The 17,558-nt window shown below is 42.5% G+C and overlaps 1 protein-coding gene across 2 annotated transcripts in view; it reads left to right on the forward strand.

Annotated features, from left to right (window-relative positions):
- The first annotated feature begins 4,821 nt into the window (after positions 1 to 4,821).
- Positions 4,822 to 17,558, forward strand: part of NKD1 (NKD inhibitor of WNT signaling pathway 1) — a 108,206-nt gene continuing 95,469 nt past the window's right edge. Inside the window, exons 1-3 of one of the 2 annotated variants that reach the window (XM_038148065.1) lie at positions 4,822 to 5,382; positions 5,523 to 5,555; positions 5,839 to 5,996. In XM_038148065.1, the coding sequence (XP_038003993.1) occupies positions 5,358 to 5,382; positions 5,523 to 5,555; positions 5,839 to 5,996 (216 nt within the window). In that variant the 5' untranslated portion in view covers positions 4,822 to 5,357. The remainder of the gene's footprint in view (positions 5,383 to 5,522; positions 5,556 to 5,838; positions 5,997 to 17,558) is intronic. The other variant, XM_038148064.1, reaches the window with a different exon arrangement.

The following is a 17,558-nucleotide window of genomic DNA, read 5'->3' on the forward strand; positions in this document are numbered from 1 at the left end:
TCATGGCAGTACTTTCTACTTTGCCTTTTTTTTCTTTTTATGTGTAGTACACTACACATGATGTGGAAAAAAGTTTTTTTCCCTCTTTCTCTGCATATTGTTACAATTGTTAGCAAATTTCATCTCAGCAAAATATCCACTGGAAAAGGAAAACTCAGAAAAATCACACTTTAAAATATCTCAAGGATTCTTTTCTATGGAGGACATCCATAGTTTTTTTGATTAGTAAATAAACCGCAAGCTCATTTTATTTGGATAGGAACAGCATTTTCCTTGGGCAAACAATGACAGGAAAATTCCTGCTAATTTTGTATGATTTCTTTGTATGAATTTCTTCTGGAGAATCTGCAATCATATTCCAAGCAAACAGATTCTAGGTCCAACACCCACTAAAATATACTGGAAAAGCCAATTGCTTCTAAATTGCTAGGAAAGCCCTAGCCCGGCTTCCTCAGCTATAGAGGAAGGAGTCTCATAGTTTTAGGCAGCATCAACTGATTTTTTCACCTTTCCACTTTTCTGGTGAGCTGAAATCTGGATTACTGAGTTAGCTATGCAAAGGTCTTTGAGAGAGAACTTTCAGGACATAACAGGTGACAATTATGAATTCACAAATCAAAGCATTTCTAAACTCGGGCCTTCACTGAAGGCAGTTGCTGATGAGGACTTTCAGAGTAATAGATGGAGAAAACAAAGATTAACCTGGCAAGAACCTTCACACTCAACATCATGGATTCTTCTGGTTTAGGACTTGTAAAACTCATTTTCCTCAATACAATGGAAAGAAGATGTGATACCACCTAAAAAAGGAGTATTTTAGTAGGGGCAGTACAAAGGACAAGTGGGTGTCTACCGGTGATTGTGGAAAACAGCTCACCTACTGAATCAGCACGTGTCACCCTGAACTACCAGCCCTTAAACTCAACATCCATCTCTATCTGATGGGTTTTCTTGGCTCAGAAGAGAAGTGAAAGAGAAAATACTTTAATCATGGAAACTATATCCACTGGAGTATGGAGACACAGTGGTCGTACAATCTGGGACTATGAAGTTTGCCAGAGTTTTCTCCAGACAATCTTCACAGGCTCTCAGAAGATTTACAGGACTAATCTTTAAGAAGGCCTGGAAAAATTTCTCATGGCACCTGAGCATGTGCAATATTTGGCAGGTGATGTAGTGAATGTGCTCATTTGCGATAGACATCTTTCTGCTGCACAGACACTGTTTGAACTTGCTGATCAGTCTTTCTTCCCCCTCTAGGGTCAGGGCAGTTGCTGACATCCAAGAAAAACCCAAGGAAAACCTGTGAAGCAAGTATGTTTGGAGTTGAAAGGATGCCACAGTGCAGACTCATGCCAAAGCTTTGAGGCAATAAGGTAAGGCTGCAAAGTTGCTAAAGCCAGGAGGTGCTAACATGCCTGATTGCAAAAATGCCTAAGGCAAAAGTGCTGAAAAAACTGCCAAGACCAGAGGGACAAGGACAAAGGCCCAAAAGCTAAAACAGAGTCTTGTGACAGGATCCCATTTATGTGTTGGGAATGAGCAGTCAAAGCACTCATGTGGTCACCAAACCAAAATTTAAATGTTCATAAAAGGGTTTGTGGCCCTAAATGCATAAGCAGGGTAGTGATTGAGGCAACTGTTGAAGAGGTATGATTGCTGTGGGCAATTATTTGTTGATGGAGTAAAAGGGGTTTGGTTGGAACGTGGTCGAAATGGAGACTGAGTGTGGTTTGTGACCATCTGTGGTTCTGAGAGTGATGAGGTTAAAAATTCTGTATCAGCTGGATCCTGTAAATATTAAGAGCTTACTTTTGATCCATTGTCCCTGTCAATGCTGCTGAGAGCACATATATGTTTTTCCTTCACAACTGAGCAACATTTTCTTAAAACACTTCTGTTCAATATGGACTTAGATTGTTTAATGCAGAGGAGGAACCACACAGCAGTTTGCACTTTACTGCTTCTGTATGCCTTTTTTTTTTTTTTTTTTTTTTTTAAGAATTACATGAGGCTTTTCAACTTCAAAAACATGTATCAACCCTCACTTATTCTGGAGGTGGTGTAGCATGACCAGCATGCCACTTCCAGGTGGAAGAGAACGGCACCCACCTGAGACTGTGGGAGGCCAATACCAGCCTTCTTTCATCTCCAGCTGGAGGGAACATGGCAGGAGAGTGGAAGAAAAGGAAGGAGATAAAGCAGAAGAACTGGAAAGCAGTATCTTACCACTACCCAGACAGGAAAATCAGTGTGGTGCTTTCATCTATCAGGTAACTCTTGCCATTGCAACTATTGCCATTAATTTTGCTACGCTATTGAATATTGACAATGAATTCCTAGAATGGTCTTATTCACTTGCTCCTTAGCTAAAAAGCATTTCATATCGTCAACTGCTTTATAGTACAGCAAGGTTCAAAAGGGTTTTCCATCTTCTGAAGAAGTGGAGTGTAGTCAGCCCTAATGAAAGGGCAATGAATAATACTCTACGTCATAGCTTTCGAACTTTAAGAATTCCACCGAGGTCACTGGGTTGGAGATCCTTTAATCATTAGTACTGTTCTGTGAATGGTGTGCTTTACTCTCGTATTTTAATAGACGTCACTACTTAACACACTTCTGGCCCCATGGAAAGAAAACCAAAAATCTTTGTACGCCTTGAGGTCCCTGTAGTTTGAGGATTATTATATACTGAATCAAATCTTGAGGTTCCTGTTAAATTGTTATACCATGCTAAAATCTCCTGAAATAACTGGAATTTGATGTCTGAGCAAAACATGCTAAGAATCACAGGACTTTTCACTTTGAGAGTAGCTAAAACTTTCTCCCAGGTGGAGGAAGAATTAGCTGCAGTTGTGATTCATACTCAGAGTAATGTCACCAGCTTGTCATTGCGCTACTCCTGTGCCCAAGCAACATTCATGAATCCCATTGTACATGGAGTCAGTTACTGACATTTGGCATTCTTTTGTCAGATTTGCTCTCCTGTGGAAACCTTGGTTCTGCAGGGTATGTCATCGACTGTAATGAGAAAGGGCTTGCTTTAAACTCTAACAAATGTTGTGTATGTGAAAGCAGTTGTGCACAAGAGTGGCTGTGTTCTGAATGCAAGTTCCTCAACACAAGTGGACCTCTGTAATCTGCTGTGAAAGCCAGGGCTTCTTCCCCTGGCCACTTCAGCAGACCTGCTGAACTTGAGACATTTCTAAGCCTTGTTTTATTACCAAGAGCTGAATGTGAGCAACATCTCACAACATGAATGGATAGGCCCATCCCATTTGGGGTCACTTATGCTAAGCTGTTCTCTATTTCTCATAAACAGTGAAGATAAGTGATATTCCAAATAAAATATTTGCTGATAAAGTTTTAAAGGTACTTGTGTATATGCCAATCTGAGGTATTAGGATTTAGAATTTCTTCATATGGATCAGAAAATTTTTACAAGTTTTCACGGTCGAAGTGAAGCTCATGCCCTAATGAACCTGCTTCATCTAAATCATTTTCTTCCCCTCTTTGACCTCCCCAAAACAAGAGACAATCTTCAAAGGAACAAATATGTCACCTTAAATGCACAATATAAAAAATCGGCCAAACAAATTATTAAAATACATAAAAAAGAAATTCACAAAAGATGCATGTTATTAGCTATTTGACCAGCAACTGATGCTGTTGCAATGGCTGCATTTCACAATTCAAGGGCTTTCTTCGCTAGACAGATAAATAGTTGGAATAATGTGAGAAATGACTTTGCAATCATCCAAAGAACAATTTGGGTTGAAACAGTTCATTTAATGGCATTGCATTGGCTGTGCTGTGCAGTTGTTTCATACCAGACCTTCACCACATCCATGTGCTTTGGAATTCCTTCTAAAAATGAGCTCCAAGCCTGACCCTCCTCTCCCGGTCCCAATTCCCTGCAGAAGTGTTACTACATATGCTTTGAATCTTTTTTTCAGATGAGCTCCCAAGTCTAACTCCTTCCTCCCTGTGCTTGAAACATATGGATTTGAAAGCACAGATGTGGCCTTGAAGTTTTTTGGACCAGGCCCATCTGGGTCAAACCCTACATAGTTTGACTAGTAGTTTCTTCAGTGAAATTCTCAGAAGTCTTCATTTTTTCTTGTTCTGAATCTACTACATACTCCCTTTTATCTCTCCTAGTTGAACTACAAGGATCTCAAGGGAGATGTCATTTTCATAAACAGAAATATAATGACCAGCCAGAGGAAGAAAGCAAATTTTTAATGACTGTGAGAACTATCTTTACGAAACAGCAAGTTTCCTATTAGTTTATGCTCTATGTAAAAAATAAACCATTCATAATTTGGAGAAGTAGGGGAGATTCTTTGTAAATCTCATCTACTTAACTAATAATGAAGAAAAGCTGAGAGAGACTTTGTCCTTCTGCTGCCAACATTTTGAATCACTGAGGAAGGGTTCCGGACCCGACCCTGAGAACTGTATTTTGGCATTAACAGTGACTTCATTAGGACCACTTGTGTGCGAAGGGATGCCCGTGAAAAACAATTTGCACTACTAAGTCAGCAGAACAACTGCTTTTTCCAGACACGCCGGCTTTCTCCGCGATCCAGACACCGCGGAGCGGGCACAGCAGGGGCTCAGCAGCGCACCCGGGTACAGGGGTGCCGGGAGGCAGCGTGCGGGGTGCCGGACCGCCGGCGGCCCCGAGGGCGGCGACGCGGCCGGGCAGGGACGCGGGCGCTGCGGGGCGCGGCCCGCGGGGCTCCGCGCAGGCTGCGGAGGGCGGCGCTGGCGGCGGGGCCGGGCCGGGCCGGGGGGCAGCGGGCGCCTCGTCCGCCCGGCGCCCCCGGGGCTGCGCGGAGCGGGGCCGGCCCCGCCGCCCGTGCCTGCCTGGAAGCCTGGAAGTGAAACGCGCCCCGGCTGCTCCTTTTTCTTTTTTCTTCTTCTTCTTTTTTTTTTTTTTTTTTTTTTTTTTTTTTTTTTCCTTTTTCCTTTTTGAGCTTCCAAAAGGCTCACTCGCCCCTTTCATCTGCCGCCGCGGCCCAATGGGAAGGCGGAGGCTGCCTGCAAGTGGTCTAATCTCAATGAGGTGTCAATCATGTTCCCCGGTGGGTGAAGTAAGGTCTTTTGTAACCGCCTCTGTCTTTGGGAAAGAGAGGAGAGAGGAGGAAGGCTGGAGCGGAGAGGGGGACGCCGGACCGTGCTGCAGGAGAGGAGCTGAGATTTGAGCTCGCTTGCGTGTTAGCAGGGAGAAGCGGAGCACATGGATTTCTAAACACGCTGGGATTTTATATATCGACAAAAAATAACAACAAGCGAACCTGACCCTACTGAAAACAGTCAAATGAATCGTAATTGCAGATCAATGCAGAGAGATGGGGAAACTTCATTCGAAACATGGTTAGTCCCTTTCACTTGCTACTTCCTTAGCCCCTTCCCTTTATTCGGATTTTACTCGGTTTGTTGCTGTGATTTTATTCTGGTGTCTAACGATCTTCCTTTATTATTTCCCTCACACACTTTCCTCCGGATCTGCCTAGCTGCCGTTTGTAAACCCAGAGAAAGTCCAGAAGGTAGGGATGGCTCCTCACTGTTAGTAACTTCGAGCGCCTTCCCCCGGTCCGGCTGGCTGCCCCCGGCCCCCTGCCCTCTCCCCTCAACTTTCCGCCGCGCTTTGCTCTGCGCGGCCGCCCCGCTCCCAGCCCCGGTGCCAGTCCCGGCTGCAGCCCCAGCCCCGGTGCCAGTCCCGGCCGCAGTCCCGGCTCCAGCCCCAGCCCGGCCGGGCGCGGGGATGGCCGCGGGGATCGGGCGGGCTCTGCGGGCGGCTCAGCGGCGGCATTGTCTCCTCTTTTCTAGGTGATAGTTTTGCGGTGAACGCCTCTCTGGCTCGCAGAGGGCTGGAGGACTGGATGGTGAAGCAGAAATACTCCGGGGGCAGCAGCAGCGGCGGCAGCAGCTCGGGACTCCAGCACGGCTGCCAGCACCGCGCCGTGTGCAGGCTCTCCAGCGCCAGGGTATGTCAGCTTCCTCGCTGCCCCCCCGCCCCTTCCCTTTGAAATAGTGGAAAAGCAAAAGCTCTTTCTACATCCCTCTTTCCCTCCCAAGGGGCGGTTGTGCAAAGGAAGGTTTTCTTTGCCCTAATGTTGCTCCGAGGCGCTGCCCCGTGGGTGGTTTCCTTCAGTCCTTTGATGAAGTTAGAAGCTGCAGAGCAAACTTGGTGAGGGTACAAAAGCCAGAGAAGTAAAGGAACCTGACTGCTGGTGTCTGGGCAGTACGATTAGAACAAAACCTTTCACAAACAGGAACAAACAATCTCTGGGGAAAGCCCAGCACCCAGCCAGTGTGCGATAGCTTGTGAGCCCTGATTAGTGCACAAGTTTGCCTGTGACATTTTGGCAGTCAAGGAGAAGTCCCCGAAGAGTTACTGTTATTTATTTGCTCTTTGCTAATAACATGAGGCTGACTTTCTCCACGAGAGTTACTGTGCCAGTTACTTGTCCTGGCTGTTTCACTGGTCACTTTCAAACCCCTTCTCTTCCCTTCAGTCCTCCATGTAAAGCTGGGCTGGTGGAAACGTTTCAGTTGCCGTTTTCTTTTATTTATTTTAATGTTGTCTCTTTAAACAAAGAGGCATGATGGGAGGTAAACAGACTTAACATTACTTAGATATGGTCCTCATAGTGTTTCAGGGTGTGATCCAGAGCTTATTGATGTTTACTGAAAGACTCCCATTGACTTTGGATCAAGCCCTGAAAGTTTCATCACTGGAAAGGTAACCTGAGAGATGGGGAGATTGGAATCTGTGCTTCCCAGCAAGCAGTGTGGCTTTGAAAGCACAAGCAGAGCCAGGGCCACCAAACCTCCTGCAGGCTCTTTGCTTTGTCAGCTACCAGTGGTATTGTCAGAAGCCTGGACTTCTTGTGTCTCAGGAAAAATTCACTTGCAAGTCGAGAATGCTTCATTTTAGGTGGGATGTGTGAGTAGAAGATGTGTAGTATGGGAAAAGCTAATGATGACATTTCATATTCCACCAGTATTGTATTTTGAGGAGGTAAATTGTGTGACAGTCACTAGAAGTAAAGACAAAGGGGGTAAGATATTGATTTGTTGTAACCTAAGAGCATAATCACCTTCAACTTGCTGGTATGATTGGTTGAAGTGATCTTTATTGTGTTTCACTAGGAAACAATATATGCAAAGAAAGAAGTCCTCATTAACAACAGTACATACTATGATACAGATGCAAAGAGTAACACCTGTTTTTAATTATTTTCTAATTATCCCAGTTTTTGTAAGTCGTGGTTTTTGCCTCTGTTCTACCTTTCACATGTATGTTTTCTAGAAAAGAAGCTCAACTCGCCAAACTAAATGTAGATTTAATGTACAAGAGTTAAAGGTGAAAACTCTCACTTTAGTTTGTGAAATGTATTTTCTTCCACAAAGATGATTTGCTTTCTGAAAAGAAGAAAATATCTTTTGTCACGGGTCCTTTCTATTCACAACCCTCTTCAGTTGGCAGTTTTGTGAGGTCTGCTCAGCTGGAATGACAGTAGAACTATGTTTCCCCTCTTACTCAAGAGGAAGTCCCCCTCTTGATGGCTCAGCAATTAGCAAGCCATTAACTAAATATTAGTCTACAGTTTTAGTACATTATAAAACTGTAAATAGGTTTAAGTGTTTAAAAGCACTGTTCCCATGGGGCCTTTTACTGTCATCCTTATAGAGATGTTTCTGAATGTTCAAAAATATTTGCCATTTATTGCCTAGTGTATTTGGTAGTATCTGTGTGCATGTATAGCCTGCTTGTTGATTTAGTGTAATTGTCATCCTGTCACAGGCACACTGTGACAGCTACATTAAAGTTCCTTTAAAATACGAACTTTTGGAACATGGAAGGATGCATTTCTAATCCTACATTGGAACCAGATGTGCCATATGTACAGTCATTTTGACAAGGATTACGGAGTCACAGCTATTGACTCCATAACTGAGACTGTATGACTGCTTCTCTTCTGAGATCCCTTTGATCTCTTGTATAGTTACACCAAGATACAAAGGGAATTGTAGCCTAACCTCTTGCTTCTTTGGTCTCCTCAAGATGTAGAAATAGTAGTTTCTTCTGCTAATGGTTAGTCATGGGGCTGTGTGGGACAGTGATGTAGTCCCCAACAGTGTACTAGTGTTGTGCTTGAATTTACCTTACTGCACTTGAATCTTCTCCTTACTGCTTCAAAATTCATCCTAAAATGTTCAGTAAGATTACAAGGCTCTGTGGAATGGTACAGTTTTATTGTGTCACAGCTGAAACTGTGACTTCTCAGTAAAACATAGTTTTTTCCCCCCAAACTAGATCTCAAGTTACTGTGTTTGTGACTTACGGCAGAAAGAGCTACATCAGACACTGATGAAAATATCTGCATTCACAGAAACATATGGCTGTGTTAAAAAAATAATGGTCCTAGAAATAATTTTCCTAGTAGGAATCCTTAACCAGAGCTTTGTGGATGATGGTTTTGTTAGTATGTAGGGTCTACTTGGTGAAATTCTGTTTACTTCCAAAGACCTGTTGATGGGAGAGGAGAGCACCTAGCCTGAAGGACTCCTAAGACTGAAAATTCAAAATTTGAATAATTTTAATCGAATCTTGGATGTGATAGTACAATTTGATTTATTTTACTGTCTAGAAGCCAAAAATCCTGTCTTGGTTGTAGTTGGAAGGCTGTTTCTCTCAAGAACAGACAGTGAATTGTTCTGCTAAAGTTAGTCATCCAGGGGAGATGACACTGAAGTTCAGGCAATTCATGCAGTGTTTTACAAGAGGAATGAGTGACTAATACAGAAAAGCAGAAAGTTTCATTTGTAGTCCTTTCTAGAATGATTGAATTTACAATTGTTGTGGAGGGGAGGTCTTTACATCACTCCACTCAAGGGGAGTTCCATATACGACACCTTTCCTTCTCCTGAGCGGAGGTTTGAGAGTTTCTCAGAGAAGACTTCCCTCAGCTCATGTGTTGTCCCTATAGTGTCCTGTCCATCTGTCTCTCCCCTCCAATTCACTGGAAGAACAGCAATTAGTGTCCAGCTGTTGCCAGAAGCCTTCTGAGAAGGCTCTGCTGGTGGATGCTGGGTGAAGGCATGGCCGGGCAGGGAGCGTGTCGCAGTGAGCGGCTGTGGTGGGTGTGCAGCTGGCTGTGCTGGGGAGAGCTCCGGGCTCATTAAACCATTGCCACCCGCCCAGCAGGGGCTGCTCTGCTCTAAGGGTTTTAATGACTCCGCAGGCCGGGGGCTGGCTGCAGCTTCCACATCATGAAGGATTAAAGAGAAAAGGAATTCTGTTGCATCCATGAAAAGTATGAGGTCCAGAGTCATCTTCTGGTTTCAAAGCTAATTGAAACCACTGAGGCTGTAAATCTGCTAGCAACTGAATGCACTTCTTTGGCTGCTTTATGAATGAGTTAACTTGTATCCAGAAAGGTTTTTCTGATACTGTGGATTATCCTGTATAATTCTTAAGGTTAAATTTATTCAGTGTGTTTACTTTTACAAACTATTTTTGGAAATCAACATTGTTTGCAAATATTCATGTATTTATTTATTTAACTGAGAAATGGTTCTGTGCTAGAGGGGGGAATATTAAATATAACATTTGCTTAGTTCCATTTACTTTTATCTTCAAAGCCATAAGAAATTTTACTAGGTTCTTGTGTGTTCTCATTGACATCTGTGCTTGGGAATGGAAAAAATATCCTATTTTTAATTAGATTTCAAACCAACTCTCAGTAAGCCACATTGTAGGTGATCATTTTAGGTAAAATAGAAATGATTTTAACTTACTGCTTCCACTGGGCTCGTTGGTACTAGTGATCCTCATGTTCAACCCTAATTGATATTAATTAGAGTTGAGTATCTGGTTTGGGACTAACACAGTATGAAATTCTGAGGCGCATCAGTCCTTCAGAGGTGGGGCTTGTTCTCCATTTGTTCTGTGCCTGTAACTGCCAGTGACATTAATGGGCATTCCTTGCATGGCTGAGAGGAGACAACACCAGTGTCAACTTCACTGCTCCTCTAGCATGATCAATCTTAAATTAAAAAAGAAGCCCTTCCCAGTCCCCCACTGTTAAATAGTGTGTGTGTGCATATTAAAAATACATCACCGTACAGAAGACAGAGCTGGGTAGGTCATTAATCCAAAATGAAAGTAATAAACAGAAATGAGACTTTTTTAGTGTTATGTACATAGTATGGCTTAAAGGCTGTTGAAATGCAAGATTTAATTGTAGCAATACTTTGGGGTCATTTAATGGGTAAAGTGACATTTCAAAGACTGCCTTCTTACTGGTATGGTGACAAGAGCAATGAAAGTTTTCTTGGCTGTTATCTTGTGTGATTGCTTGAAGTGATCTTTTTAACTGAAATATTTTCAAGTCCATTAATGTCAATACTCTATAAATAATTATTTTTCATCGACTCTCAAGAATAAAATAAACAACAGACCCAACAGTTCTCGATATTGGTATGATTGAAAAGTATTTTAGTACACAAAAAAATTGTCCATGGCATTTAAAATAAAATTACCAAACTTTGCATTGAGAGAGAGAAAAACAGAATCTTATTTAGTGTTGAAATTTGGTGCCAACAAACTAAGATAATTTAATTAGTGGTGTACATAGTATATCTCGACGGCTCTGGTTTGGGAAAATTATAATATGAATATTAACAATCAAAGAGTCTCTGAAAGTATTAGTGCCATGGTGATGAGATTAGTGAATTGGCCAATACTGTAGCAGAAAGCTGGATTCCAAGGGAATTATCCTTGAATGATACCAGTTGGTGCAATTAAAAGCCACAATTCAGTTGCCATATGGAAAGTGTTAGGCATCCTTATATGGTTTCAAAGCTATGTGCCAGAGGTTAAATTGACATATGAAGAAAAGCATAAATTAAATATTTTGTGTTATGAAATTAAAAGTTGACTTTGCCTGAGCCATATGGAGGAGGTAGATGGAAGACTGTCTGTATTTCATCAGGGCTTGTTTTATAGGTGTTTCAGATTTAATGTGGTGCACTTTTAATTTGGCATGTTGATTGGAAAGCCGAATGGCCCATGAAGTTTCTGCAAACAATCTCATTAAAGGAACTCTTTTTTTTGATCTCTAACAACCCTTTCTCCCACCCCCACCAAAGTGGAGTTACTTAGGTTGGTGTTTTTAAGAAGAAAACATATTCTCTGTAGTAGCTGGGTCAAGTCCTCATCTATGTCTCTTGGGCTCCTGATAGTCCCTGTTGGCTTTACTGAAACCTTAATTCTTCTGAATGAGAAGGCCTTGGTTATGGAGTGTGTTTTCTTCTGTAATCCGGGATGAAAAGTAACAACAATACGTTATATTCTTTAATGTCTTAAATGTAAATAATGCAGTCCAGACTTCGCACTAACACTTTAGTTATAACAAAAATGGGACGTTTATAGAACATGATTGTCGACATACAGGAATGTTCTTTACAGCAGCATTTATTAACAGAAGGGTTTTCTGTAGGTTTTGGGATCTGTAATAAGACCCAGGAGGAGCTCAGTTAGTAGCTATTTGTATGCACCCTTCAGAAGAAGATCTCAGTTGACTTTTATGGTTTCTTTTGAGTTGAGTTATGAACAGAGGAAAGAGAAGTCTCTTGAGTACTGAAACTTTGTAGGAGTTAGTTTTTCCAAGTTGGGGAAATAATTGTTCGGTGATGATATTTAAATCAGAATGGAACATTGCTCCCAGTGCTGCAGATGTTGGCCTTTATAGAAATCCTTGCAGATGGATTTTGCTTCGTGAATGTCAGCATCAAACCCTGTTTGGAAAGCAAATGGTAGGTGTTCAGACATACAAAGTACTTGAAGTTGGTTTGGGTTTTTTTTTTGTATTTTTTTAATGGAACTACTTTTTCTTCATATACCAGTTACTTTGAATACTTGTGAGTTATCTATAAATATCACATAGTTTGAAATCTTTTAATGGAAAATGAGGTAAAGTTTTAGTTAAAAAATTAATGTGAAGGAAGGGTCAAATATACTTTCTCTGTGAATTTATTTAGTCACATCTGCCAACATTGGCAGCAAAACTAAGCCTGTATTTACTCCTACAGAGTAACTACAGCTATGGGAGACTGAGTTGGACTGCATTGCATTCAAGAATTATTAACAAAGTTCCAAATGCAAAATCTTCATTGTGTCTGATTTTTGAGCCAGCAAAGCGTGTTTGTATTGCAGTATCTCATGACATTTCTCATTGCAGTGGTGTTAGCTGTGGTGAAAGGGCTGTGCTGGCTTTTAATGTAAGCCAAGAGAAAGGGGAAATGATTTGTGTGCCTTCAACCGCTGCTCCCCTGGTGTCTCTGCAAGGGGTACTGTTGTACAGGGCATTCACTTTCTGTGGGCTTCTGGGTTTATTGTCATCAGAGCAATATGGCACGCTTTCTGTTGCCATGTAACCTGATGTCCACTGTTTAATAAGGTGATCCACTGGCTTGCCACGGGACTTGGCTTGTCAACAAGCAAGTGTTCAGCTGGATTCCTTAATCCCTTTGTTTGTGTCTCCCATCACCTGGTAGGTGCCCATCGTATGTCAGGAATCCCTGTGGCTTAGCCATACAGAATGTAATTGTTTAAGGAGCGGAGTGCTGCAGTGTCTTTTGGGGAGGTCCTATAGCACTTTCAGAAAAGGTGGCTGGGAGGAGACCTCATCAATGTCTATCAGTATCTGGAGGGAAGGTGTCAAGAGGCTGGAGCCAGGCTCTGCTTGGTAGTGCTGAGTAACAGGAGAAGAAACAAATGGAAGAAACTGATGCACAGACATTTCCACCTGAACATGAGGAAGAACTTCCTTCTTGTGCAGTGACCAAGCCCTGAAACAGATTGTCTAAGACGCTGTGGAGTCTCCCTTCACTGGAGAGATTCAAGAACCTTCTGGACACAGTCCTGTGGCCTGTACCCTGGGATGGTCCTGCTGGAGCAGGGAGCTTGGACCAGATGACCCGGATGATGTGGTCCCTTCCAACCTGAACCACTCTGCAATTCTGTGATTTTTTGCCTATTGTATATTATAGGGCAATAAATGATCCTATTGTTTTGGTCTGTGATGACCAGACAGTGGCCACAGGAGACTGAAATGCATCAGTGCCTGAGAAGCTTCTCAATGGCCCTGTAAAAATACACCTAAAGGGTCCCAGCAGGCACCAACCCCTCAGCAGGGGGAGCAGAAGACCCTGTGGTTCCTTGGTTCAAACCAGGGGCTCTGCCAAACCTACATAGAAGGTAGTTGTTCCTTAAACCTAGGGCTATTGTTAATAAAGTTTAATACTTGGGAACAAGACTTATCAGGCAAGCAGTTTTTCTGCTTTTTGTCGATGCTCCAATAATTTGGTAATTTTGTCCAATAACCCTCCTTAGTCTGAGAATTCAGTGGACTCCGAAATTCATTGAGTTGACTTATGGGGTGTGGATGTCTCGATTACACCTTGAAAGGGGACATCTTCCAGCTTTGCTTTCAGTTTGAGTGGGTTTGGATTTAAATGCAGGATTTAAATAAAGGCTCTCATTTCCTTTTGTCATTTGCAATGAGAATGCCTTGAGAATGTGAGATCCTCCCTTAAATGTTCAGTTATGTTTTGAGCAAAATTTGCAGCATAGGACATTTAAGGTGCCTGGAATTTTCAGCCATGTATCCTTGGACTTCTGACTAACAAATGCAGGCGGTGTATGTTACTTTAGCTCAGAGGTGGATTGGCATGTGGTCAGAACAGTCTGTGCACTGTCCATCCAGAGAAATACTTTGTATTTTGCGATTAGGGTGGAATTTAATGCATTTGGGGGCATTACTGTGGCAGCTTTAAAGGGATTAAGTATATTGAGGTTCCTATTAAAGTATAACATTGTGATTCAAGATCTGTGAAAGAAAATCATGCATGGGTGTTTGATCTTGGGGTGCAGCCACACATGCTGTGAGGCATAAAATAAGGGGATAGACTCAGTAGGGAAGTGACAGAACAAAGTACCGTCTTGCAGGAGAAATGGGATTTGGGAGCAGCCTCGGATCTTTTGATCCACACTCTGATGCGAATGATGAGTGGTATGGAGGTGACAGATTTGTCTTGGGGGAGGAAGGAGAACGGTGGGTAGTGTGTCACATTGCCCTCGGAGATAGTTTGCTGTCTGATTCCCCGAAGATTTGATAGTGGTAGGTAAGGACTAAGCTGCTTCTTGTCCTATCTTAGAAATCTTTCATACTTCCAGGACAGTTAGTTTCAAGAGAGTTAGGTAAAGAGGGTAGCAGCTGTAAGGCTAAGCCTTGTGCGTTGTGTGAATAGGAAGAACAAATGCCTGTTTGGGGGAGTGGGGATTTTCTCTGAGCAGAGTGTCCCAGCCCTGAGCTCACAGAATAACAAGCAGTCTCTGTATTGCGTAAGATGCTGCGGTTAAGCCTGTATCAGTGTTTCTGTAATAACCTCCTCTTTTTGAAACAATAAATAATAATTTTGCCTGTGAACTCTCCAAGTCTCTCTCTGTTCGTGTCGTGTACGTGTGTATACACTACGGACACTCATTCCCCTGTAAAGAGAGAACATCACAGTCTAGCAAACAGAATATCTGTCATTCCAGCTGAGCAAAGGTCTAAGGCAATAACCCAAAATATCCTGGAAGAAATTCTAAAAAGCATTGAAGAAATCAATCGTCTGATCCTAGAGGAAGGTCTTTGATGTACTCCTGGTAAGTTTATACTGGGAGCCTGCCTATTTATGGTCAGCCATAGACTTTCTATATGAAAAGTGGATCAAATAATTTCATAAGCTCCTGCTGTAAAAAAAGATGGTTGATAATTTTCTAAAGCGTACACACTGTTTAAATGTAGATTGTGGCTTTTAGCAGAAGGCCAGGTGGGGAGGAAAGGCTTTTCAAAACAAGTACCTACAGGAAAATAAATAATACTTTGATATTTTTTCCCATGGAAAAACTGTGCCTCATTTAGCCATCCTGAATATTTAATTTTATTTTGAGGATAAACTTCATAGGTTATCTCAGTTAAAGCCACTCTTATTTATGCAAAGCCTATGTGCTTGTTCCTGATGTGGATATATGTAAAAGGAGTTTTTTCAAATACCGTAAATAAATTACATTTAAATGTATATTTTTAACTAACTCAGTGCAGTTAGGTAAGACTGTTTCTATAATTTTTATATAAACTCTGCATTATTTCTGTGATGCTTTGATGCAAAAGTCCTGCTGTAATAGAGGGGAAGCTTCTCATTGGTTTTAGTGGTTTTGTATTGGGTTCTCTGCCACATCAGTGGAAGACGAGGGAAGGTTCAAGAGACTAATATTCTTTTAATCTGGCAGCTACATTGCTGGTATAATGGCAGTGTATTTTCCCCTGCAGATGCAGTTTATCTGATCATTTTGTGACAGGTTCACAAAAGTTTTTCCCAGCTGTACTGCCACTTAAATTCCCATTTGTAATTAGCAATGTAATTTTCCAGATAGGTTTAAAAAGCATGTTTTGAAAGAGGCTATTCCCACAGCACTGCTTAATACCCATTAAAATGCCACATTTTTATTGTATGAAGGTGTTTTTCTATCTAATTAGGTTGGTTTGTTAAAGTATTGAACCACAGTCTCTTTTTCTCTTTTTTTTTTTCTTCTACTCTAAGGGTGTTTTCAATCATTTATTTATGACTAATAGGAAGCACACAAATCTTTAACTCTGGACTAATGCACAGCATAAAGAAGTAAATGAGATCTCTTCCTCTGTAAGCTATTTTACAGGGCTTTACTTTGAAAGACAGTTGCTCTCAGACTGCAACATGGTGATGTGTGACAGAAAAGAAAGAAAAAAACCCCTAGCATTTGGAAAGGAAGTATTGTATTCATTGATGCTGCACAGACTTCACTGGAATTCGGTCATCAGCCTTACCATGGTACTCTTTTCCAGATGAGTGTTTGATTTCTTTTTTGTTTAAATGCCATTTAGGAAAAAAAAAGTTATGAGAACTCTGTACTGAAATTCAAAAGTAAAGCACATCGAAGTAGCTCTGTGTCCTTGGACATTTGCTGCTATCCAGGAGGAACCAGCTAGACTGCAGCATGCAGGTGTTTGTGCTTGTTCATTAAACATTCGTATGTTCAAATACAGAGCAAACCTCTGCTAAAACAATCGGCCGCTAATCCATGGCCACTTCTGTTTTTCCCCATTTTGGAAAGACAAACCAAAGGCATTGCAGTGGGAAGCCCCCTAGATTTGTCAGTAATTGAATGACAGACAATGGGTAATGTCCTGTGGGAGAAGCAAAAAGGCTGTGAGGTCCCTTATTAGCTCTGCAAGAGTAATCTGACCCTCCTCATGTGTTTCTGATGGCAACACTGGCAGTCCTGTCTCCTCAAAAATGAGGGGAATTTCACCACCACTGGGGAAAGTAGGAAAGCTTGTCAAACACAGACGAGCAGAATGGTTAGATGAGAAAAATGCTAATGATGTGCCTTTATGGGGTATGATTTAAGAAAGGAAAGAGTCCTGGCCTCGTGTGCAGTCTGAGTGTCTCCTAATATCAGCAGGAACCCTGTCCATGGGCAGGGTGAGGCTTTCTCCTTCCACAGGCTCAGCTGACATGGGCTCCAGTCAAGCTCATCTGCTACTGCACATCAATTCCAGTATCCAGCAGTGTGAAGACTGGGCAGCCACTGCTGCCTTCAGTTAGAGACTCTGCTGAGAGGCACTCCAGCCTGAGAGTGCCAGATCAGGGGGTGGATGTGCTTTAAATTGGGCTGGCACAGCTCGCTGGTGCTAGCAGGCTGGATGCTAATAGCTGATAGCAGAGTTCGGCAGAGGGAACTGCCTTTGCTAGAAAAGTCTTCTGATGTTCAGTCTTATCTGTGTGTAGGTGGGAGAGGAAAAAACCCCTTGTGTTACCTGGACTTAGCCTTCCACAGCCAAGGATCTTCCTTCTCCTGCCAAGGGCGATGAGCAGCATTCTGTGTCATGCCTGGCTGCATTCCTAACTCTGTTGTGCCTTGCGCAGCTTTGCAGTGGCCCTTCTTGCAGGGTGATGCCTTCCCTCTGTGTCAGCACTGCTGTGGCCAGGGACAGTGGCCTATCTTCTGCTGACCAAGGTCTGCTAGTGGCTGGGTTTCCCCAAACTTCACATGCTGGAACTGCCTGCCTGTGCTGTACAGGGAGGGAAAGGTACACGCTTTGCCACACAGTTTTGTGACTGTGCTGTTGACAGGAGAGATTTTGGAGTGAGTGATCTTGGTGGAACAGAAAGGGTTACGTTGTTGAAGTTGCCCAGGCGCCAATCCGCTGGCACACCGCAGGTGATCTCGGAGTGAATGTTGTTTAAAGCGCCTGTCCCACGGTTTCACAAATGTGCTCTGACCAGAGGATGTTTTTCTAACTTCAAAGGGCTTCTCAGGCTGGCTCGGTGCCTCACAGACTGAGTCCACAATTCCTCTCTGCTCATGATGTGTTCTAACCATGTGTGATTTTTTTGGTATGTGATGTTTTCTTAAAGAGGCATTGACCTGTGTTCAAGTGAAACTTGCT

Source organism: Motacilla alba, chromosome 11 (genome assembly GCF_015832195.1).
Source record: "Motacilla alba alba isolate MOTALB_02 chromosome 11, Motacilla_alba_V1.0_pri, whole genome shotgun sequence".
Taxonomy (NCBI): Eukaryota; Metazoa; Chordata; class Aves; order Passeriformes; family Motacillidae; genus Motacilla; species Motacilla alba.